Consider the following 26,562-nt stretch of genomic DNA (forward strand, 5'->3'; position numbering starts at 1 on the left):
TGTGAAATGTAGCAAGAACCCATGATGCATAAAGTCGAAATTCCAGCAAAGTAATGTAGTTCAAGTCCACTACTTTCTTAAAAAAATCCTTTATGCTGTATCATTTTCTACTTTTACATTTGTTATGTGTCAGTTAAAAGAAACTCACACACAGACAAACATGCTATGCTTAGCCTCAGTTCTAGAAGCTATTGCAGAACGCCAATGATTCTCCTCAAGGACACAGGACTTTTTGCATTTCATCAAAGAAAATGCTTCTTTGAAGTCTTTCTTTCAAATTTTGCTAAAAGAAAATGCCCTTCTTTTGCACCAAGCCCAGAAACAAGGTCATGCCCTGGGAAGTTTTACTTTTTTAACATGCCACTAGCCACTTCCACTGATGGTGTTCAATTCACCGAAAAACATCAGCTTATGGGAATGACATATCCCAAGTCTCAGACAACTGCCAATAGAGGGCTTATAGAGGATGGAGTCAGGCAACAACAACAGTTTGGCCACCATGTGTGCTCTGGTAATGCCAGCTGGGCACTTCTCTCTGTTTTGTGTCCTCCTATCCCCCATCCTGCTCTTGCTTAGGCAAACTTTTCTAGGCAAATCCAGAAGATGGGTCCACAAAGGTCCCAAACTGTCATCATGGAAGGACTGAAGCGTTGAGTCTGGCTTTGCTTGGAAGGTCTGGATAGCAGGTGGATCTCTACTTCAACTGCACATAAACTTTGGACAGTTTTCTCTATATTTTTGATGCTATAAGATTTCTGTTCTTTGTGGAATCTTGAGAAGTAGAAAAAAAAAAGAGTTCTCTAAAAGCCGATTCTAAAGTGCTTAAGCAATCAAGCAGGACCATTGGGTTAGAAGAGAAGGCAGCATTACAGCTGTCAACAAACTTGGTCAGAAAAGTCCACAAAGTCAACTTTCTGTTCCCAATTGGTGAACACTATTCATGCATCATCCTGATGTGTACTTCAAAGGATGCAGCAAACATTCATAATGAAAAGGAAAAGTAAAAATTAACCACACAGTAAGAATATAGTCTTCACACTGTTACACTATTTAATTCTTTTGTAAACTATGTAGGTCAAAGCCTTATTAATTTTAATGAAGCATTACGCTTTGATGAGAGTTTACAGAAAACAAGACTAACTCCTTTGAGTAGAAAAGTGTTATAGGGATTTTGAAAGATAGTTATGTTCCTCATGACAGTAACAACACTAATCTTCTGTTTTTTAACAGAACTAACCCTCTTCTTTTGAAATTGCAATCGCTGCAACATGAAGCGAAAAAAAAGAATTTGGTTTTCCTATGAAACACATTCCTATAAAAGACTAGAAAATGCTCCTTGCTCAGCAAATGAAAGGATTTCTATACGTAGGTTGCTCTGAAAGTAATGCCCCCTGTTTAATTCCATGGAAACTAAAACAGATACAAAAAGGGCATTAAAACTGTTTGATAGAGTAAACTCTCAGCTACAAAACACTACAACATAGTCACCACCATTAGCTTATACATTAGCCACGCAAAGGCTGTGGATACAATCTACCTGGCTTTTAATAAAGTCTATGACTCTGTCTCCAACAGCATTCTCCTGAAGAAGCTGGCAGCCCATGGTTTCAACAGATGTACACTTTGCTGGGTAAAAAAATGGTTGGATGGCTGGGCCCAGAGAGTGGTGGTGATGGGCGGAAAGTTGGACTAGATGATCTTAGTAGTCTTTTTCAACCTTGATGATTCTATGACTCTATGATTCTATTTGAGTGTCTTCATACAATGTGGGATTTGGGTCAGTTCGTGTCAGTGTTGCATTGGTGGTAGCCCCCTGATGTGAAGCAAACAGAAGGATCCATGGCAAACCTTGCATCCTGTCCATGGAAGGGGGTGTTGGACCTGGATGATCTTTGAGGTCCTTTCCAACCCAAGCCATTCTCTGATTCTTTGATTTTAAGTAGAGCAATGGACCTACCCAGGTCAGTGGCAGAAGGGAAAAGCCATGGGGCTGCCCCTTGTGGGTTTTGCAAGCTTCGAAAAATGTGCAACCAGGCCTGCGCTATGCAAATGGAGAGCTGAGACTCCTAAGAATGACTGAAAATTGAGGTGCAGTAAGAAATCTTTCCAGTTTAGAGAAAAACGGTCTAAATATCACAGATTTCCTGCAGCAGAATAGGGGAAAATCCACTGGGGCAAGAGGGAAAGTGGTTAGAAACGGCTTTGTTTAAAAACAATTTGAAATGCATTTACCGTAGGAACTTGAGGTTCACCTGGGACTCCCACATCCCCAGCTTAACTGTGGGGAAACCTGCACCAAGTCCCCAGGCTGTCCCCTCTCTGCACTGCTGTGTGACCACGTTGTCAACGGTTTACGGGCGTTCGGCCCGGTTCCGTGACGAAGGGGATGGGGGATCCACGGGTCCACACCCCGTGAAAAGGGAAAAGGGAAAAAGGGTAAGGCCTACAGCCAGTGCTGTGCGCTCACAGGGTGAGCGTGGAAGAAATTTCTTAAAACTAAGCTGAGAGCTGGGGCTGTTCAGCCTGGAGAAGAGAAGGCTCTGGGAGGACCTCAGAGCGGCCTTTCAGTATCTAAAGGGGGGCTGTAAGAAAGAAGGGTACAGACTATTTAGCAAGGTGTGCTGGGGTGAAACAAGGGGAAATGGTTTCAAACTACAAGAGGGAAGATTCAGATTGGATATAAGGAAAATGTTTTTTTACAGTAAGGGTGGTGAGGCACTGACACAGGTTGCCCAGAAAGGTGATGGATGCCCCATCCCTGGGGACAGTCAGGGTCAGGCTGGACGGGGCTCTGAGCACCTGATGGAGCTGTAGGTGTCCCTGCTCATTGCAGGGGGGCTGGACTAGTTGACCTTTAAAGGCCTCTTCCAACTCAAACAATTCTACAATTCCAGGTATTTAGTGACAGTTTCAGTGCCTTGCTGGACCAGAAAATGCCCACCCACCTCCACCTTTTCTTTGAATCCATTCTCTTAGATTTGCACAGATGATTTGGTGGTGCTACTCACATCTCTGTGCTTATGGACTTTTCAGTTTGTGATTTAATTCAAATTTCCCCTGAACTAACCACATTTTTTATCTTGAACTCATAATCAACCTTAAGTTATTTTTCATTCCTCTTCTTCATAATCCAGCTCTTCTGTACCACAAGGAACTGGGTGCAGAACATTATGCTTATCAGAGATGCACTCATATCCTTAAAGCTAAGTCAGTTTGTGTCTTTTTACTCATTAAAACAAATGAGGTGGCAGCCTCATGCACCTATTTTCTTTCTAAATACCATCAAGTTTTAAGATGCATTCTTTCTGTCTCTTAGAAGTATAAAAGCACTCCTGCAAGCGTGGTCTGAAAGTTCAAAACAAAAGTTACTTTAATGAGAAGTTTTCATTTTAATAAAAATCTGCCAAAATAAGCTAAAAAAAATGGTAAAAATCTTTCCAGCTGCCTCACTGCCCGAGGCTAATTATGGAATTAAGTGCTGTTGTCTGTCTGGCACACAAGTGATTTTCTGTGACACCTCAAACTGTTCCCAGCTAGGAACATGAAAACATTTTGAGGTAGCAACTGACTGGCACAAAATATATGCCTTAAGAAGAGACTGAGGGAGACTTCTGCATCTGCAGTGCACACGAATCACATCTCCATGCACGAGAATAGCTAATGAGCAACTTTAATGTGACTTCTCTGTGAAAGATGAAATAGCTTTTAGCTAAAACAAATGAAAAGTTATAGAAATGAATTATGCAGATGTGTTCATGTGAGAAAGAGTAGCAGCTCAAGAGTTCAGCTCCACTTGAAATTCAGGATCTGTCCTAAACCTTTGCTTTCTTGGTGTTTTTTTGTTGTTGTTGTTGTTGCTGTTGTTTTTCTCTCTTTCTTTCTTTTTTTTTTTTTGACAAACATTTCCCTTAAATCTTTAATCATTAAACGCAGTTTGCTCTCAGGGATGGTATCTTCTTTTAGATGATTCTCTGATCGTTACCCTTGGTGTGTATCGGGGAATCCAGGGCAAGGAAGCTACGTGCAATTTTGCTTAACTCGTCAGAGATAACACAAGCAGTTTTTCAAGGCACCTCAGAGTTACTCGATCTTTGATATCTTCAGATATTAAAACCAAATCTTCCAAATCAGAAAGCGATTCTGTACTCAGCATCCCTGTGGTTTCCCAGTTATTGACAAATGATTTTTCTCTTAAAAAGAAGTGAGGAAAGAGGCCTCAAAACAGAGGGTTTCATTATCTACACCTTAAAACAGAGGTTTTACAACAGTGTGCAGATGGTGCCCGGCTCTCCTGATGCTCTCTCAACTAAATGTCACCAAGCCTCGGACAGTCCAAAGGCAAAACAGTTGTCTCTGCTGAATATCAGTTAAATCCTGACCAGCCAGGCCACTGTTTCACAGCAAGAAATGCTCAGCATCTCCTGCTTCAGATTCAAACACCCCAAAAAGCTGCTCTGTGCCCACTGTGGGGAGCGAAGAAGTGGCACATAGCCAACTCTTGAGCCTGGTGATGATGCCCTTAATGACATGCCGATGAAGAACTGTGTGTTTCCCTCTGAGCACATACTTCTTCATTATATTGTACAATCAGATTGCACACCCAACGAAGTAGAGTGCCAACTGAAACTACTGCAGATTAGCAGAGGCCAGAGAATATTTTCGTTTCTGAATTCTCCCCTTGTCACCTCTCTTCTTCACAAATTAAGTTTGCCAGCTCCAACTGAAGTATCTGTTTTATAGGTACTGCAATCCTATAAGATAAGCATTCAGCTGGAGCAGCCGCAATGAAATAATTCAGGAAGTAACCTCAAAAACTCTTTTCCTATCACCAAACCTCATGTACTTGTTCAAGTATTAGGTATTCCCAAGACTCGATACAAAACCAAAACTGAAATCCTATCAGGAAAAAACTGTAGACTTATCAGTGTTACCAATGAAATCCATGATACATATTTGCAAATACACACACACGTATATCTGTGTGCGCCTGAGTAAATCAAAAACATTGCTGTCCTGATGCATACATAAAATGAATCTTTAACAAGAGTTGGCTTATTTAGAAATGAAAGGAATGGCTAGACCCTCAGGACTGGCAAATTTAATACACATAGAGGTAATAAGGAAACAAGATTTCATTAACTTGCTCTTTGAGAAAAAATTACCATAAATACTACTGAAAAAAACGTAGTAAAGTTTTAATGATGTGATCTCTGTTGTACTTTTCAAAATTAGACATTAATGCCATTAAAATAATCAGCTAATGAATGTAAATCCTGACAGGTTTGCTCCAAGTCTTCATAAACAAGGAAAATATATGCATAATTTATGAGTTATAGACACAGTATCCTTTAATGCTTGTTTTGATTTACAATTTTTCCACAGAAAGAGCAGCGTCAACATAAAATAAATGTTCAGCTTTGAGACACCTACTATGCCCAGTGTCCTACAGATGAAGAATGACCACTGCCCCAGTCACATTTTAGGCACTACACTTGGAGAACTGTAGGATCATATACTATTATTTTACTTTCCATCTGGCATGTCTTAAAACTAGCAAAACCCTCAAAGGTAGTAGCAGTCTACCACAGCTGCTCAGGGATTGAATTTATCAATTAGAGTCAGTTTTATGAATATTAGTATTATATGCGGGCCAAACCATTCAGCTTATCAGTGCTGCTTAAGCAGACTGCTACATTATGAAAGGCATGGCAGAGGGGATTAAATCCTTATTATGAGGCACAGGCTCTGTTCTTGATACTGTGCCATGGCAATTTTCGTTTAAGGCGCCCCAGTGGTACCCCACACTTTGTCACTGGATGGCAAATGGCTACATTCCTGTTTCCATTACCTCAAGGCAGGACAGAAATTACTGGGATTAAAAACTGGATTAAAAGCTCAGGATTGAGCTGCAAGAGATGCTGATTAGCATTCTTCAAGATAGGACTAGTATCCTTGAGAGAAAAATACCTGCTTTCTCCAGCTGCTTTCACTGCTGTCCGCTCAGCTCTCACACTCCACAATACCCATACTACCAAGGGTCTTACCAGCACCACTACCAACACACTGACTATATAGGCTCATGTATTTATTTTCTTTGTATTTGTAAATATGACTACACCTAAGCTACATTTAATCCTGTTTCTCAAATATAGCATCAAAACCAGTAGTTCAGATTACAGTATAATACTGCAGCGAACTGCCAAATTTGAGGAAAGAGGTTGACAAAAAGCTGAAAATGGTGCTGGGTACCTTAACACCACTGGTTTGACAAGACCCATATGGCCCATGTAGGTATGGGCATGCCTTGCTGATACTACAGCTTAACACTGCTAACACCAGCCCTGCTCTGAGCCCCTCTACTCGGACGCTTCCTGGCTTTGGGGCTGGCCTCCCACCCAGCCCCTCTCTCCTTCTCCTACTTCAGTTCCGTCTGATGTCACTTGAGCCTCTTTCAGGAGCAATTTGTTCTTCTTAAAAGGAATTATTAAAGATGAAAAGACTGATATGCTGTCTTAATAAGTTAGACGCTGATGAAAGATGAAGTCATTTGAGATGTACATGTCAAAAGGCTTTGAACAAAGGCAAGGTGATTAGAAGCTAATCTCAAGTTTGTAAGTGGGAAATAACATGCCAAAACTAAAATAATGTAACACAACTGATAAAAGGAACCATAAATACAAGAAAGATCAGTATGGGAGGCAATGAATAATCACAAAGCAATGCAAAGTACTTTGCAACAGAACAAGATGTTGCAGAAAAAATTAGACATGCTTTTCATCTCACAAGGAAAACAGAAAGTGAGATGCCAGAAATGAAAAAACATGTGTCCTGGGGTGGACAGTGAAAAACTGGAGACATTAGCAGCCTCTCTGGAACAAGTCTTAGGTAATTTAAAATCAATAAAAGCAGTCAGAGTCCACAGACCAGATGAAGCAAACTTCAGGATCCTGAAGGACATGGCAGACAAATTATTGGACTACCATGAGTTATCTTTAATAGCTTCTTTGAAACAGTGAGGTGTGAATAGGCTGGAGCAAAACAAACAAAATAACAGTTGTAGGAAGGAAACTACAGAGACCTATGGACTAAATTTGATCTCCAGAGCAGGCAAGGTCCAAGAAATAATCAGTGATAAGATTCCAAAATACCTCAGCTGTTGAGAAATAGGAAAACTTCAGGAAACAGGAACTGCAATGGAATAGGGATGGTACTAATAGCTAGTGCAATTTTCTGTAAGCTTCTTATTCAATGGAAATTTTAAAGATGGGATCACAGAATAGGATGGATAGGCTGACAGTGTTTAGATTTCTGAATGTTAATATAGGAAGACGGTAAATTAGTACATATACATGTACAGTTCTCCATAGATTAAAAATGGCTAGAGAAAGTTATGCCTGCAATAATCAAAGATAATTACACTGGATGAATAAAAATCAGGGCAATATTCACTTCTGAAGAGCAGAAAAGTGACTGGATTTGTTCGTAGGACCTGTTTGTATATTCCTTTCATTTCTATCTTCCAAACTTCCTTCTGTTATGCAACAGCTTATCTGAGTCGTATCCTAAACTTGCAATCTCTTGCATTTCCATTTGAATAGAAAATGTGATCCAATTGTTCTCTGCACCTGTATTCCTACATTCTGTGCTGACTGCACTCAACTTAAAGGGCTAAACTGATATCTGCTGCTTAGTGCATAATCTTGTAGCATCTCAGAAGTCACACACAGCAGAGCTTGATCAGCTTCTGCTAATAGCATCAAGGCAGATAAACTCCAGATACAAAGTCAGACAGCAAAGGACAGTGGCAAGGCCTTGTGCTACAGAGAATCTTGATTTGCTGATAATTGCTGAATCCTGGTAGCCTGTACTGAGGCCGACACTCTCTTCTCTGGTTAAGTGAAGATACTCTGGCACACTTCCATTCTGTATCTAAATTTCTTATGAAGTTTTAGTACAGATAAACAGACACTGGGGAGAGAAACAATTTCCAGATAGCTGCGAAGAGGAAGAGACCATGTCAACTCCACGCAGGAGAGGAAGTAAGTAGCAACAAAAAGTAGGCAAAATACTAAGGAAAACATTCAGCTTGAAAGCAGTGTTGCACTGGAGCAGCCTGCCTTCAAAGGCACTTGTAATGGAGGTTTTTATAAATAGCTTTTCATGAATAGGTTAAATAAACATTTTTCAAAAGGAATTCTGTCCTGGGGCAAGAGGAGGGACCATAAGACCTCAACCTATTGTTTAACGTAATATTTTTTGACTTATCTAAAAATCTCTGCAGAGTTGTAGGCTGCTAACAGCAGCTATATTTATTTCACTGCCAATGTCTGATTTTCAGTTGTTCATGAACTTGCTGCTGCTTAAATGCATGTTGTTAAAACCTCCAAGCCATTCCACGCTACCAAGGAGTGTACTGCAGAGGTGATTATTCTCTGTCCCATGGTGTTGTACACTTCTCGTTCTGAATTTCCTCTTCCTTTTCCCTCCCCCGTAATTCCACCCAGAGTCATGCTGTGCCCTGCACAGTAGCCGGGAAGCAAAAGGTTTTAAAAATGTTGTCTCCAAAGTGTGTCAAAAGTGTACACCAGGGTTTCAGAGAATCAAGGTCTTTCCCTCTGAACACCATCAGTGTTTTCAGAGCATAACATGATGGCCAGTGTCACAGTCAGATTGAAAAACTGGGTCTTCATGATGGGAGGAAAATGTTCCATTACCTTCCACACGACAAAAGAAAAGGTTTTGCAGACACTTACAAGGAGGAGGAAGACAAAAAAGAGCATAATGAGAATTATTACTGAAATTTATCCTCCTCCATCGGCAATGACCTGCTTAACTTTTGTGCAAGACCAAGACTCCATAGCCAGCCTTGCCCAAGGACAAGAAGACACCTCTCAAAGAGTGCTATTGGAGCTTTGTAGTATCAGGTCAAGATGTTGCTCATTTTGTGATATTTCTATCTGAAGTATATATATGTTGTATTGGTGACTATATTTAAAGGAAAGGAAAGAAAGATCATACTATACCTGAAGCATCAGGATGATAGAGACTGGGAGCACTCGTTATTTCTCCTTGCTGATGAAGACAGGTGCCTGAGGATCTTTGACTTGCAATGAGAATCCTGCTTTTGGCAGATGGTAACCTGGAGACTGCACCCAGTCCTAACTGTGGCTTAAGTATCATGGCAGACCGATAAAAACTTGGTGGGACCTCATAGTGAGTGTATGGTGGAGGACAAAATTCGTCTTTTGCAGGCCTTTCCCCAACCTAAGGAAAAATCATGAATACAGATATTATACAATAAACCAATATGTACACAGGATATGGATCTCTGAATTGCTCATAAAAGCTACTTTTCCCTCCTTGTCATTCTTGGCTTCAGAGCCCTGTAGACTGATGGTCACTATTAAGAAGGGATGGCCTAACCATATGAGCCCCCCTCCACAAATAGAATCATAGAATCACAGAATCATTTGAGTTGGAAGGGGCACTTAAAGGCAATCTCTTACTGAGATTGATGTACTTTCAAAGGGAGACTGTTAACTTAAATAGTTATACATAAAGCTGAAGATATTTTAGTTCTTCTTATGAGAGAAATGGGATTGTCAAATTGCTTGCCTGTGAGAAAATCTCTACATATCCTTATGTTCTTACTACAAAATATGTGGTATAATCTGTGTATAATCTGTGCCTCTGAGTTCCTGAGGAGACCCACATGGAGAGGTGTACGTGTTTCGGTACATTGTACTTTCAGAGGGCTGTCAGAATATTCCAAATCAGAGTTATAAAACACAGCTGCCCATTTGAACTGGTAAAAAAAAAAAAAAAAAGCAAATTTGCAGACGTGAAACATTTACTGCTAATTATGAATGGATGCCTCTTTGCTAAAATCAGTGTCAAATCTGTCAGTATTTCATAGGGCGCATTCCGTGAGACCAGCACAGCGAGTCCCAGACTGGAAGCAGTTCAGGCAAGCTGGCTCTCAGCAGAGAGAATGTGGCTGAGCAAAGACCTGGTTCCCTGATTGAGCCCTTGCATCCATGCCCCAACCCTCACCTCTGTTCACTGCTTCCCTGGACTCAGGACGAGGGCATAAAGCAATGCCAGAAGATCTCTGGGCTTTCATCTGACTCATCTGCAAAGAACTGTTTGCTCTCCCAAGTGAAGATCAACTTCTCCAGCATTTCCTTATAAAATGTAAAATCATCATAATCTAGAAAGAACCCATAAATATTTCTTCAGCGTACTTTATTTAGGCCAGAAGAAGAAAATGGCTTAGGAAATAGGAATTCTGAACTAAATTTGCTTAAAAATTAATCAAAAAAAAGTGCCATAGGCTACCTAGGAAGAAAAGTAACTGCAATTAATTAAGTCTGCTGCAAGTTATGATGCATATAATATGCCAAATCAATTTCTATTTAGCAATTATAAGCATTTAGAATATGCACTTTAACATTAGCTATAAAAGCTTTGATCCAAGCTGCTTCAAGAGCTTTAATCCTAATTTAGCAAATCTTTAATTTGCTAAAAGAGACAAGATAGGCCTTAAACCATTAAGTAAGGAATCTCTGAGGTCTCTGCACAGGAACTAGGAGGACAGAAGCAACAAACACTGAGCATTATATTTTTGCTCTGTTTTTTTCTTTGTTTTTAGTACTATTTCCTGCCATGAGATATCCCAGTTTCCCTTTTTCCTCTGACCTACTTCTTCAAGTTGGGATGCAGGTTTTCACCGTACAGATGATTTTTTATGCCTGGACTGTAAGAGATGCTTAGCTGCTTGTTTTCAATTTCTAGATACAAGCCTGTTTTCCTGGGTAAGATTCCATTATTTTTTTCTCCCTGATGAATTTACTTCAATCAGATTTCACTATACTCTTCTTATCCCCTATATTGACTGCCAGTAAATATACCGGTGCCAAGTACTTCAGTATGAGGAACAGGGAAAATCCTTAAATATAGAAAGCAGGCAGTTCTGATAAACTGGGTCAGCTTAATGAAACCTCCAGTCACCTCTTCTTCATCTTTATTGACAGTATGCTACAGGTAACACAGATATATGCACACATAACAATTGCAAGGATAAAACATTTTCTTAAGCTGAGAGAAGTAAGGAGGATTTACCCAACTATCTCTCAGGAAATAGATTTGGTTCTTGGAGATCTGAGCTCACACAGTGACAAAAACTAGCTAAGAAGATACGTTCCTTTTTCTTTTGTATTTAAGAGTGAGTTCCTCAAGCACAGAATTCAATTGGTCCCCATAGAATCATATGCAACTATTGATTATAAGACCATTACAGAGCTGCTAAAACCAGTTTGGATTAGTACAGCCCATCCACTAACAGGAACCTCAGCTCAGAACTGTACTGTGTATTCCCCACTCCTCTCATTTAATGAGCTTGTCAGAAAGAGCTGGAAAGTCTGCAAGAAAACACAGGAACCATTTGGGAATTTCCACAGCCTGGGTAACTCTGAGCAGAACTGGCAGCTCTGCCAGCAGGTGAGGTGGCCAAACACCTTCCTTCATGTTGCTTTGTTTATAACGTTGTCAAACATTAAAGCCTCAGAGACAGCCCTCGAGCCTTCCTCAGACAGGTCGTGCCCAAGACAGCACCTCCTTGTCATTTCCAGCTCACAGCACCCAAGGGGGCATTTAATTGTGCCTACCATTTAGCTAGCTGAAGGCTGCTTGGAGATTTGATAGCAGCTATTAACACCCCCATCATAGCTATGTAGAGAGCTATAAAATGCTAATCAAAGCACTGCAAAGTCCAAATTGGATACATGAAATAGAGGAGTCTGGGAATTTTTCCCTTACAAAGTTAATGTAGTCATCCTGCCCTAGCATCTCCTTGTCTACAAAAGCTCTGAGTCTTCAGCACTGTCAATTTGCCAGGGTGATTCTGATCTACCTCATCCCACTCTAATAGCTTTCTTTTTACCCGAAAGACCCACTCAGTCATATTTATTGGGGGGTAAGATGCTTTATGCCCTCTCCAGAAAATAAATGTCGTCCTGCGAACTCTACTGTAGAGTAAACCACACTGCAGACCTGCCACAACCTGAGTCTTATTCATGCCAAGAACAGTCCTCCACAGTTACTAGAAATTGGTCTTTTTGTTTCCAGTTGTGTTTGTTGATGCTGCCTGATTTTTGAAATACCAAATATCTTACAAAAACCTATACTCCACAATCACTTCAACAGTTGTCTGTTAGGTTGACTGTTAACATGCAAGAAGGGCCAATGTACACTCACACATGAGATTTTAATGTGGATATTTGCTGGCTTCTGATTGTCAGCTCTGTTACCAAATGTGTTATTTCAATGCTGTTCCTTAGATAAATATTGTATATAGAACAAGGTAGGTATATAAAATAAGTAATTATTTTATTTTATTTTAGGACTGGTTAAAATTAAACACAGTTGTGGAATCTTTGGTATTTATGTAGAAAGCTTGCCTGTTAAGCTACCATAGGTCCAAAGCAGTAGTCTCAAGGGCACATCACAGACTTAAATATAACCCCCTCTTCCCTGTCCTTTCCCCACCTACCAAGCAATGTCACCATTCAACCACTGTGTTCACCTCCCAGCAGGGATTGCAGGGAGCCAGCACTCCTGCTCAGCTTACCAATGTGGAAACACAACCAGATATAAGGGCTCAGAACTGGGCAGAGGGACTTCCATTACCTTTCAGCTGCTCTGGAAGACTTTCTCAGGAAGGGAGTTTTCTTATTTAAGATGCTTGGCAATAGAGCAAGCTGCTTAAAATGAGTCAAAAGGAAATCTTTTCCTGTATGATGTATATAATCTAATGATATTTGACAGTTCCTGTTTTTCTGTATAGCTAAACAGAAGAGAATGCATATGGACCGCTAGTGCTCGGACTGCAAAAACCTGCCAAGATTCCCATTAAGGAGGAAAAATCTCTGTGGGCAAATTACATTAATTTCCCAAAGCTGTTCTTTGGAAAAAACAGAAGTCCCATTTAAGGATAAATTCAAACAGCATGCCTTTTCCTATCTAAACATCTCTATTTATACACTATCAGGTGACTGGTATGCTGGGAAATGCTGGAGGAACACGGTGACAACTTCCAGTCACAGATCAGACATCGCATCAAGGTCAGTGCCAGAAAAGGTTACGTTTATTTCTAATCATCACATATTGCTTTGCTTCAGGATTTACTTCTTCTTTAAGGTTTGAGAACTAACTTCTGGCAGCAACAAGTAAGCAAACCCTCACCACCTGGCATACAAAAGTGTCAAAGCCACCTGCTTACCTCCTGCAGGAACTTCTCACCCACTGGACCGAAGTGATGACCGGGGGCCCTAATTCCTGACACCACCAGTCCAGAACTGAAGAGCCTTGGCTTCTGGAGGTCAGGTTTAAATTTGTCATACAGGACGCTGGGGGCCTTCCCCTCCCCTCCACCAGATGTCTTCTGCTCCATGGAGATGGGCACTGTGCACGCTGTGGTACCGTACGGCAGCCCCGCTGGTGCAAATGAAGGGTCGAGCTGCTCTATCGAACGAGGGTTTCTTCTGATGTATGTGATGATTTTAGGTCTCACAGGTTTGGGCTTGGGTATGGCAGGTTTCACCTCCATGCTTTCTTCCAGTTTCTCACTGCAGTCACTGTCCACATCCACCTTATCTGTGAGGGAGCCCTTGGAGTGGACCAAGATAGGTTTGGGGATTGCGCTGCTGATTGCAGTCTTCATAGGCACTTTGGGGGATATGTTTATCAACTGCGTACTGTCAACAGGAGGTAGGACTGAGGAGGGTGACAGTTTGTTAATGGGAAGTGCATAAAGGTCCTTCAAATTACTGTTTGATAGTGCGGGCTGACTATTAACATCCAGCACTGCCACCGGGTGCATATGAGTAGGAACACATAAAAAGGTGTCAGCCTTTGCCGAAACATTATAGCTCTCTGGTGCTTCATCTGGAGGATGTTTCTGTGCAGGAGCTGTCTTTTTACTTGGAACCAAGAAGCTTGAGGTTTCCACATCACTATTGTGGTTGTCAGGTTGTTGGTTTGGCACTGTCTCCGCACTGCACACTCTGTGTTGTTCCGAGAGATCAGAAGCAGGCACGGCAGCATCCTCAGTGCTTCCTTCGACTAGCATCAGTTTCTCCTCATTAACTTGCAAGGGTTTGCTGTCAGGTAGATTCGTGTTATTGATAAGAGATACCTGTTCACCAACTGTTCCAGCACAGCCTGCATCAGCTTCATGTAAATTTTCATTTTTTTTAGGTGTCACTTTGCTGCTGGAATTACCATCGCAGGTGAGTGGGATTATTGTTTCCACTTCTCTGTCTTCCTCACTAACCTGGGTAGCTGCCCCGCTGTCACTCTCATGGCCTCCTCTTCCTTCCCCATGGATGGTGAAGCTTTCACTTTGCAATTTGTCATCAGGAGAGGTTACGACCTGACTTGACAAGGGGTCCTCTGCTTTATCACAAATGTCTTGAAAATGGGATGTTTGAAATGTTGATGTGTCAGATCCAGACCCTTTCTGTTCTTGCACTGTTGTACTTCCATCTTTTTTACATCCCAGAAACTCTACCACCATAATTCTCTCAACCTTTTGTTGACATGTGTTTTTAGACTGTAGAGATGGTGCAGCCTTAAGCTCCAGTTTCTTACTTCTATCACCCTGACCTAATTGTGCTTCTGATTTACTAGCAATCTCATTGGGCTTAACAGCTGAATGATGATTGGTATGAGAAGTATGCAGTGTGCTTTCAGTGTTAACGTTTGGTACATTTTCTGGTTTACTTATTTTCTTGTTCCCTGAGGTAGATGGTTTGGAATAAAAGACAGTATTTTCCTCTGAGGTATTGTCGAGTGGATGAAACACCATCCCGAGAAAATGATCTGTGGAAGTTTTTTGTGATTTCTCTGTATTTCCAATCAAATGGTGAGACCTGTCAATGGAATCCAATGATGCAGAAAGCAGACGCTTACAAGACGCACGGCCAACACATTCTTTCGTAAGTGTTTCAGATTGAGGAGAAAATTTACTGGGTCTGCCCAAAGAGAGCCTTTTTATTCTTTCCATCTCCACAGCTCTGGACGTTTTACCCTTAGGAAAATTCTGGGTGAAGTCAACATCACCTTTTGAAATTATCTCCAGGTTAGAATCATTTGTGCTGCTTTTTAAATTGGACAGACTTTGTCCTCGGCTAATCCTGATATGCCTTGCTATATCCTTAACTTCGCTGGTCCTGCTGTCCTTCCCCATTTCCCTGCTTGTGGTTGAGGGCAGCTTACTTTCCTGTACGCTGGTGTTACAGGTCCGAGAATCTCTGAACACCAGTTTATTCTGTTCTGTATCCAGATGAGTAACTTTCTCTGATCCTCCAGAGTGTATATTTCCACCCTCCTCTGTCAAACCCTGTTTCTTGATATCTCCTTCCGTGGTTCTAACTTTTGTCACGATTTGGTTGGCATTGGTATCCCCCACACTCACTGTGCTTTCATTATTATTTTTTATTTCACTTCGGTTGTCCTGAAGCTGGGAGTAACATGACTTGTTTGGGATTAACGGAGCACTCATTCTGAAGCTTCAAGTGACTGCTTTTTTGGCAGCGCTAGGTAACAAGAAAGCCTTTTTCCCCTATCAGATTAACTAACTACTATGCATGCTTCAGTTATAGGCTTAAATTACAAACTGATCAGTAAGAAATTCCTCTGCAGAAGGCTTGGAGTCTCTTGTCAAAGTCACATTTTTGTGCTGCCCAGTTGCCTTCAGTGCAGCTTCTGGATGCAGGAAATCCTTACGACGTGCAGTAGAGAGGTTCAACGAAAGCAAAATAGATCTGTCAAGGTCCCTCTGAATGACAGCCAGTTAATCCAGCCAACCTGTGGGAAAACAAAAAAAGCCAGACAACATTGCATCAATGTCATGAATTATACTAACTAAAAAAGTTAAAATCGGCAAACACCCAGAATGGAGTGCTTTCAAACAGTTCAGACTCTCTTTCAGCCACAGCTTTGCCCCCAGCAAAGCTTCCTAGTATAGCCCAGATCTCTAACTTGAGAAGATAAGTAGTTAAAACTGTCCTGGTTAGAAGAACAGTTGTTACTGCTTTTAAGCCACATAGATTTACAACTGTTGACAGCCGTAAACAGCTAGGTGAGGACAGAACCCCACATCAAGGCTCTGAGCACTTTCATACCGCCATAACAATGCCTTTATTGCACCAAGAGTTGCTACTGAAGCATTTAAACCACCACTGCAGAGACAAGAAATAAGTATTGAAATTCCAGCTCTATTAGGGGACATTTATGGGTTTCTTCTTTTGCCTTGTACAAATCACTGCTCTGCTTGTGTTGACATCCCATATCCCATCCTCTGTCTCATGCTGAGTTGCTGTCACCTGCACCCTCACATCCCTTCTGCTGAGCTGCTTTCCAGCCTGGGACTCAACAGCATCTCCCAGTTTAGTGTCATCAGGAAACTTGCTAAGGATACTGAGCAGAGATCACTGAGGACACTGATCCAGATCACTGATGAAGATGTTGACCAGAACTGGCCCTGGAACTGAGCCTGGGGAACTCCGCCAGTGACAGCTTCCAGCCAGATGCAGCCCCATTCACTGCAACCCTTTGAGCTGCAGCCAGTTCATCTCTCAACAAAACACAAACCTGTTCATCTCACAGCTGGACAGTCAGTCCAGAAGGATGTTGTGAGGGATGGCATCAAAGTCTTACTAAAATCCAGAAAGACTGCATCCACTGACTTCCCTTCATCCACTAAGCAGGGATGTTATAGTATGTAGAAGGATATCAAATTACCAATTACCAGGCATAGTCAACATGGGCTCATCAAGGGAAAGTCCTGCCTTAGTGATTTGACAAGCCTATAGTTTTTTGGGTCTTCTCTCATGCCCTTCTTGTAGATGGGTATAATGGTGCCCAGCAGCCAGCTGGTGGGGACCTCCCCAGACTCCCGAGACCTTTGGTACTTTGTTGTGAGGGGTTCAGCTGCAACATCCGTTGACTCCTTCAGTGCTCTAGGGTGAAACCATCAGGCCCCATGGACTTACGAATGATAAGCTGATACAATGATTCCCTTACAATTTTGGTGAATGGAAAGACCTTTTTTCCCAGTCACAATTCTCCAACTCAATGACTGGGCAGCATTAATATTACAAACTAAGGCAAAAAAGGCATTAAATGTTTCTGTCTTTTCCTCATCCCTACTCATTAGGTGACCATCTTCATCTTCTGTCCATACTGTGCCTCAGATATCTCAGATCTGAGATATTCTCAGATATCTCTTGAGTAGTTCAGTACTGTTTACAACTGAAGTATGGACAATGGAAATCGGAATGTATTCCACATTACCCAGAATTCAAAGCACCTGCAACACTGCCAGCTGTGCTGAGTTTCTCATCATGCACTTACAGGGGCTCTAATTAGAAGTGCTGATTAAGTCCCCTGCTCTGCGTATAGAATCTAGGCACAAGGCTGAGCTCATGTTTCTAACACCTGCTATGAGTGGATCCTCCCAGTCTGTGCAGTCATTCAGCTCTGCTCACAGTAACTGGCTTTGAGCTCAGACCTGGTTTCTTTATATGACACAAACACACATTTTGTGCGAGTCTGGATTCCAGGCTCCTGGCATAGCTACATCCCTTCAGCAAACAACAGCTAATTAAATGAATACATTAAACAGAACACAGTAGTAAGAATTTTGCTTCAGCATCACAGAGTTGTATTATAGATCTCATCCTCAAAGCATTTTAAAGTAGGACTTTTAAACAACTTCTGTGTTTTGTCCTTATTGCCTCATAAAAAGAAAAGTATTTATTAAATATTTTAATACACTGATTTCTGGTGGGTTTTTTGTGCTTCTTTTTTTTCTTTTTCCCAAAATGAAAATAACAGAATTTCCACATTCAGCGTGAAAGCTGAGCTCTAGCTGCTCTACACTGATCAGAGCACGTCCACTTCAGTCTTGCTGGTTAGGCAGGAAGGGGCACTGATAGGCTCAACAGGAAGCTGAGTTCATGTTTCTCCTCTCCTTTAGGGGAGATTTAGACTGGGTATAAGAAAAAACAATTTACAGTAAGGGCAGTGAGGCTCTGGTACAGGTTGCCCAGAGAGGTGATGGATGCTCCGCCTCTGGAGACACTCAAGGTCAGGCTGGACAGGACTCTGAGCACCTCATGGAGCTGTAGGTGTCCCTGCTCATTGCAGGGCAGTTGGATTAGATGACCTTCAAAGAACCTTCCAACTCAAATGATTCTGTGGTTCTATGATTCTAATCAGTAATCAGTTACACTCTATGTTACCATACGTAGGTGAGGAAAGTTTCAGGAACTGAGAAATATATGGGGGAACTCACTCTCATATTTCTTGCACAACCTCACACACTTCTCACCAAATCTGTCACCCAGTGGAGCAAAACATTAACAGATGTTTAAATGGTGAGATGACCTTTGTCAGCTGCTAGCCATCCAGCCATTCTCTCATTCCCCTTCCTCAACAAGACAAGGACAGAGCACGTAATGAAAAAGCTCATGGGTCAGATTTTTCTCCTGGTCCATGGGTCCTTACCATGTCCCTCAAGGTAAACCTGTTCCTGTGTGGGAACTCACCATGGAGGTTCCTGCCAGGAGCCTGCCCCTGTATGGGCTGCAGCCTCCTTCAGGGCACATCCACCTGCTGTGGTGTGGGGTACTCCACAGGCATCAGGAAAACACCTGCTCTGCTGTCATCCCCGGCCTAACAGGGGATGGATGGGGCCTCAGCAGAGCCCATGCCAGTGCTGGTGGAGCAGAACAGAACAGGTCATTCTGCTGCTCCTGGGGCCACTGACATGCCTCAGATGTCACCTATGGTCAGGGACAGTGGGGGCAGGAAGGACCTTGGCCCTTTCTGCATGCTAGGAGGAGAAGGCTGGAAATCGCTGGTGCCCCTAAGTCTACCCTAACGCTGACTGACCCAGAATCACAGCATAGGCATTGCTTTCTTTGGTGTATGTTATTGCCCTTACATTTTGTCTGCACAGTGCAACCAAACAAAGCAGCATTCCTTTAGGAGGAAAATAATATATGAAAATGAACCAAGCAACACAAGTTTCTGTGCACTGATTTCTATTCACCAGTATCACTGACTGTTTCTCAGGAGCACAGTAACAAATTCTCCAGTAAGCTCACTAAAACCTCATCTTTTTCAGATAAAGATGAGCCAGATGTCATATATACTCATCACACCTGGAAGTTGGACTATGTCCTTCAAGGGCCCATTCCAACTCAAACATTTCTATGATGCTGTGATAATTAAATACTTTTGATTAACTTCATCAGTATTAATTTCCTTCTGAGATGTCCATCATTAATAGCCTCTATTCAAAGCCTGAGCCCATGTAATGATGCTTTAGTAAAGAATCATAGAATCATCGAATCATCAAGGTTGGAAAAGACCTACAAGATCATCCAGTCCAACCATCCACCTATCACCAATAGTTCTCACTAAACCATGTCCCTCAGCACAACATCTAAACGTTTCTTGAACACCTCCAGGGATGGTGACTGACGCCACCACCTCCCTGGGCCGCCCATTCCGGCGCCTGACCACTCTCTTAGAGAAGAAGTATTTCCTAATATCCAACCTGAATCTCCACTGGCACAACTTGAGGCCATTCCCCCTCATCCTGTCACTAGTTATACAAGAGAAAAGGCCAAAGCCCAGCTCACTACAACCTCCCTTCAGGTAGTTATAGAGAGTGATGAGGTCTCCCCCGAGCCTCCTCTTCTCCAGACTGAACAATCCCAGCTCCCTCAGCCGCTCCTCATAAGGCCTGTGCTCCAGACCCCTCACCAGCTTCATCGCCCTCCTCTGAACACGCTCCAGGGCCTCAATGTCTTTCTGCAGTGAGGGGCCCAAAACTGGACACAGTACTTGAGGTGCTGCCTCACCAGAGCTGAGTACAGAGGGACAATGACTTCCCTGCTCCTGCTAGCAACACTATTTCTGATACAAGCCAGGATGCCATTGGCCTTCTTGGCCACCTGGGCACACTGCTGGCTCATGCTCAGTTGAGCATCAGCCTATACCCTCAGGTCAGTTTCCTCTGCATAGTCTTCCAACTACTCTGCCCCAAGCCTGTAGCGTTGCCTGGGGTTGTTGTGGCCAAAGTCCAGGTCCTGGCACTTGGTCTTGTTGAACCTCATCCCACTGTCTTCAGCCCAGCAATCCAGCCTGTCCAGATCCCTCTGTAGGGCCTTGCTACCCCCAGGCAGATCGACACTTCCTGCCAGCTTGGTGTTATCTGCAAACTTACCGAGGGTGCACTCATTGCCCTCATCCAGATCATCAGTAAAAGTATTGAACAGGACAGGCCCCAATACCGACCCCTGGGGAACACCATTCGTGACCAGTGATCAGCTGGATTTAACTCCATTTACCACCACCCTCTGGGCCCGGCCCTCCAGCCAGTTTTTTACCCAGCAAGAGTGTACCTGTCCAAGCCATGGGCTGCCAGCTTCTCCAGGAGAATGCTGTGGGAGACAGTGCCGAAGTCTCTGCTAAAGTCTAGGTAGGCTAAGTCAAGAGATCTACAAGAGTTTATTTCCCTGTGCTACTGCTGTTTCTGCCATACATTCTGCTCCATCCCAAGCCATGTTCAGCCCACAGGTCCCACCCCACCCTCTGGAGACACTATGGAGAAGAGGAAGCTGAATTGGGTGATGTCCACCCTCTGAACATGGACTGGAGCAGCAGAGCTCAAGTTGGTAAAACAGAGCTGGCTGGAAAGGGAAAGCAACAACCTACTTCTAAATAGTAACTAGCTATTTTCTTTTTGTTAAAATAAGCAGCAGAAGGATAACGCTGAAGATGTTATCTTCAGTAGGCACTGAATAAAAGAAAATAATGGTAAAGCATTACCATTCTATTGACTGGTTGTATTGTTTTCGATTTTCCACAGAAACAGGGCAGCAATAATTGTGAGACATGCAAAAGAATTATCAGTACACGCAGAAAAGTGAAACTGGAGAGAAATAAATAAAATGCAAAATGTGTTGAGAAGTCTGGCTCCTGTAGAAACATTTTCTGGTGGAGACTGTCACAGCTGCTTACACATCCCAGTACTGAAAATTAAACCAGAATATTTACAGCAAGATATGGAGAAAACATATAGCTGTACAAATAACACAATGAACAGCTTAGGCTAATTGCTCTGTCTGATTTCTAGAACTAAAAAGTGTATGAGAAACACTTGACTGTCTTATTAACTATCTGCCACTGAACCTGTGCCTTTGTAGACTCATTTGCACCTATATGAAAAAAATCACAATTGTTTTGTACCATCTAGGGCAGGCCAGCAGTCACCCATCAGCCACCTGGTCCTGCAGGGGAAATCCTCTCGAGCCACTGGGGAAGAAGACTGATGGAATACATTTGTATAGGGTGTGAAAGAGACGCAGTTACTACAGAAAAGTGGCATGAACAACAATTTCCTAAAATGTAGATCTGTCTCCTGAGAAATGCTGCTGGGAAGACTGATGGCATTCTGTGCGGGGACTTCTCTGGAAGAAGAGATACCACCTCATCTCACACCAGGGCTGCAAGAACTGAGCCATAGAGATGAAGCAAAACAGAATCATAGAATCACGGAATCATTAAGGTTGGAAAAGACCAACATCTAGCTGAATCGTCAACCCATCCCCACCACGCCCATTAACCACATCCCTCAGTGCCACATCTCCACGTTTCTTGAACACCTCCAGGGACACAGGCTGCACCACCTCCCTGGGCAGCCTGTGCCAGTGCCTCACCACTCTTTCTGAGAGGCAATTTTTCCTAATATCCAACCTGAAATACAGCACTGGAAGAGAAGGAGGCGTGGATGTCTTCCTGAGAAGTTCAAATCATTATGAACAACTTTTTCCAATAGCTAAGGAAGTTTGAAACCTGATCATAGAATCATAGAATCATAGAATTGCTCAGGTTGGAAAGGACCTTCAAGATCAAGTCCAACCGCAACCTAACCATACTGCTCTAACAACCCACTGCTAAATCATGTCCCCGAGCACCACATCCAAACGGTTTTTAAACACATTCAGGGGTGGTGACACCACCACCTCCATGGAGAGCCTGTTCCAGTGCTTAACAACACTTACTGTAAAGAAGTTTTTCCTGATATCCAACCTAAACCTCCCCTGGTGCAACTTGAGGCCATTTCCCCTTGTCCTGTCAACTGTCACCACTGAGAAGAGACCAACCCCGCTCTCACTGCAATCACCTTTCAGGTATTTGAAGAGAGCAATGAGGTCTCCCCTCAGTCTCCTCTTCCCCAGACTAAACAGCCCCTGTTCCTTTAGTCGCTCCTCGTAGGGCATATTCTCCAAGCCGAGAATAGGACACTAAAAAAAAAAGCCAATAAACTCTGTGCAGTGGGTAACATCCAATTGGAATTCATTAGAAGTTGTGAGGAAGCATTCACCTGAGCATGTGATAATTCTGTTAATGAGATTTGAAAGGCCGAGAACTAACATTTGAATACACCTCCCAGTGGTTCCTACTCATAGAATCATAGGATCATTAAGGTTGGAAAAGACCTCTAAGACCATCTAGTCCAACTGTTGATGGAAAGGTTGGTGTGTATTGTGAAGAAGACAGTTCAGTAGACAACATTCTTCCCGAAGAGCAGTTCAGACAGAGGCAGAGAAGAGAAATGGTGAATCAAATGCGAGGTTTTTACACACTGGAATATGATGGGAAGGCAATTCATATTCGCTTGTAAAACTGAAGTGATCTGAAAAGATTAGTGGCTTTTGTTGAGTGTGGTTCTGCTACACTTCAGAATTTCAAAGTTTTAGTGTTTTTCATGTCTTTACAGCCAATACATTTTAGTCTTTTCATTATTTACAAAATGGCCTATGTTATATGTGTATGAATGTAGATATAAATGCTGCATATAAAATAGCTAATGGTAAGGAATAAGAGGTTTCGTATGCAAAAGCAAAGCTTTTCAGTTACATTCTACTTTTCACTGAAGTACAGGTTTTAGTTAATCAAAATTATCTGTAAATTTATACTCCTATTAAACTAACTATATCAAAATGCTTACTAACTAAATAGGTTTTCAACATTTGCCACATTGAAATTCAACATTTTCTAAGTTAATCGTCTTTTTATTTTACAGTTTAAAACAATATTTCAAGCTCAAATGTATTTTAAAGTTTTTAAAAGGGAAGTGTGAAAGCAGTGCACTGTCAGTCTGGATGAGGATGTCTTGTACAAAATACGAATGTTGTACCATCTACACATTTTTTTCCTAAATAACTGTGTGACAGCAAGCCCAGTGGAGTGCTCTGCTTCTTGCTTTCACAAAGACTACGAGGACATGTCTCTTTTTCAATTTTTTCTTTGGTCAGTGTTTTGATTTTCCTGACTGTTTTTACATCACATGAAGCAAGGGCACACAGCAAACATGCCAGATATGGCAATCATAGCTTCTGAGCTATAGCCAAGCTCCTGAGCTCCACACAAACCGAGCCCACACAAACACGATGGTGACATCATTGGACACTACTGAGAAGGGTTCAGATGGGTCCTGCCCACCACCAGAACCATCTAGAAAATGCCCAGCACTGCATATTCTTGGCCCTGGAAAAGCAAAGAGCAGAAATCTTTGTACGTCTCCTTAACTCATCTCCACTTACACTCTGGGGATCAGTACATCTTAACAGTAAACAGACCAAAAATCCTACCAAATAATGTACATAAATTATTTCCTTTTCATAAGAAACTTGTAAATGTATGTTTCTTTTGTTAAAACAGCATTTTGTAATATAAGCATTAGGAGCTACCCTAATAATTTATTACCTGTGAGGACTAAATTCCCAGAGCACGTTATGTGGAGAGGATCCTGCTTACTGCTATTTCAAAGGAGTAAGGGATTTGGGATTAAAGATTCTCATTATCAAAACCGACAAATTATTTTAATTATTAACATCAATCAAGTCTCCACAAGGCATAAGCCTTAATAATTGTGGTGTTTCAAGACTTCTGTTTTTTTACATTTCCATTTGCTTTTAAATGTTCACTGCTGGATAAGACAACACACTCTGATCTACGCAGTACTGCTGATCAGATCCCCCCCAAAAGCAGAAATCTCTGATTGCCTTAGCAATGGCAATCAGGAAGCTGATTGATAACACAGCAACTAAACTCAAACAAATGTTTGGTTTTATTTTCACTTCAGATAACTGCACCTGGTGAAAGCACAGGAATAGCTTACGGTATCTGAGGCATGACGCCATTTAATTCAGGACTTCAAAGGAGAACAAACAGTGGGACCTCAGGGAAAACCACTGTGAAGAGAGATAGTGTTAGATGCGGGCATACTGGCTGGTTTAGTTGTAAAGCTGGTAAATCAGGCAAGGAAAGCCCTCACCGAGAGCTGCCGTCCACACAGATCCATAATGCCACAGCCATGAGCAAAACACAGCCAGTACAAGAAAGGCTTGAGCAAAGGGCCACAGGAGAGAAATCTATCACTGTAGAGCAAATGAAAACGGCAAGAAAGAAAACAATAAATAAGTTTTCTTGGAGGGACGTGTAGTCAAGACAAAAACCGATTCCTCTCAAACAAGTGGATCCAAATGTCAGCAGAAAGACCAAGTCCGTGCTGCCACAGCTCGGCCCACCTGTGCACACTGCCCTGGGGCTGAGCCCAGACACGAGGCTCAGAGACAACTCTGCACTCTTTCTTTCAACCCTGGATGTTGGCAGAGCCTCTGCAAGTGCATCGCCTTGCCTCGTGGCAGCACTGTGCGCAGCAAAGCATGAAGTGCTGCTAATGCAAACAGGAGACAATGGCAGAGGTGACAGATGCACCACTGCCTCCTGCTGTTCTCCTCCATCAGATGAGAGGGGAAGGAGCAGCAAAAGGATCTGCCTGTCCTCTCTGAGCACTGTCACCCTGCAGCACCCAGCCAGCAACATGCTACATCCTCCTCCATCCCAAACAGTGCACTGCAGCTTATCAGAACATCTGCAGCAGCTGGACGGTGGATGTGCTGGGCCCCACAGCAGCGCTTACTTTATTTCTGTGCAGCACAACATCTTGACACAGAAAGGGGGATTGTGACATGTTTCCAAAATGATCGTCGGTTTTTTTTTTGTTTTGTTTTGTTTTTTGTTTTTTGCTAAGACTGCTAAATCTTTCCTGCTGCCTAAAAAACATCTGGGAGACAGAAGAAATACATTTAGTTTTAACAAACACCAAAAAAGTTCATAAATTTGCTTCCTATTGAGCAAAAACCAGAAACTCAGAAGCTTTGTCTACTCCAGCAAATTTACCCTCTGCTGATAAAGCAGTTACAACTGGTGCTGAGCTCAGTTTAACTTCAAGTGTAGCCAAGGGTAAAGTGCCTTTCCCCATCATTTTCTGAGTTCTATTGAATCCAATGGCAAGTAAATGCAGCAGCTCTTGACTGAACACCTTAAGATGAATTTAGGGCTCTAATTTTAGATTGCCAGGTTTGCACATTGAAGTTTGAACCACCACCAGCTCTGTAATGCTGTCAAACTTTCAAAAACGTTACTGCAGATATACTGAGGCAACCCATCAGTAAAATCCAAAGGAAATGAAAAGAAGCAGTTACAAAACCAAAACTGTGGTAAAACCCAGACTGGACTCTGCACTAAAGGACCCCAGTTACACCAGTTAAAGCGACCTACTCAATGGCATAATTCTCAGTGCATTTTTACTCACTGCCATACTATCCAACCAGGCTCTGTGAAGCACACAAAGCAGACTTCTAGGAGTAATTCCAGCTGCCAGGAAGGCAGAAGGAATGTCTGTAATTATGCCACTCAAGGCACTGACTGGCCTAGAAGCTGCCCTACAAATCCAGGAGCAGGAAATCCATGCTGCACTCCTTGAACCTGGTGTCTACGGTGTGGCTAGGGCTCACCATAGACAGGCTGGCAAGGAAGTTCTCATTTAAGAGCACAGAAGGCAAAAAGCAAAATCTGATTATTTAGAAAGGTCAAGCACAACTAATGCATTACCTTCCCACTGCTACTGATCCTGAAAGGGTAGTACAAGTACATTGCAGAGACCATGGCTCTGTAAACAATTACATTTGTTCTGCTTAGTGTATCTATTGCTCAAAGACACTTGGAGCAATTCTTCTGTCAAAAGACTGCAGCCTCATTTTCATAAATCAGCACAAATTTGACTCTGCTGCAGCATTCTATCACCCTTCTATTTACCACTCTATCACCACGCGCTCCTTACATGTATAAATAAACAAGAAATATTTCCATTGTGAGCTTTGGGAATTTTTCCCGCACTGTTTTTCAACAGAAAAGATATGTAACACAATGATAGGATTTGAGATCTTTATACTTATGTTTACTTTTTTTTATTTAGTTGAATACTAGCACCTGCAGTAGTCCATCAGGCATCTTTAGACTGTATCAGATATAAACTAGAAAGCATACCAGAAACACTGAATGAAAACTAGCAAGCACCCAGCATCTCAGCCTAAGGAAAAAAGGCTATTACCTCTAAACTGAATGCCTCACCTT

At 42.3% G+C, this 26,562-nt stretch overlaps 1 protein-coding gene across 1 annotated transcript in view; it reads right to left on the reverse strand.

Moving 5' to 3' along the window:
- MTUS2 (microtubule associated scaffold protein 2) overlaps window positions 1-26,562 on the reverse strand; it is a gene marked incomplete in the record, with an annotated part of 285,788 nt that overhangs the window by 158,575 nt on the left and 100,651 nt on the right. The window contains 2 exon segments of the mRNA XM_021378537.1: window positions 9,024-9,264; window positions 13,280-15,867. Coding sequence (XP_021234212.1) covers window positions 9,024-9,264; window positions 13,280-15,562 — 2,524 coding nt within the window.

This window comes from Numida meleagris, chromosome 1, assembly GCF_002078875.1.
Source record: "Numida meleagris isolate 19003 breed g44 Domestic line chromosome 1, NumMel1.0, whole genome shotgun sequence".
In the NCBI taxonomy this organism is placed as follows: domain Eukaryota; kingdom Metazoa; phylum Chordata; class Aves; order Galliformes; family Numididae; genus Numida; species Numida meleagris.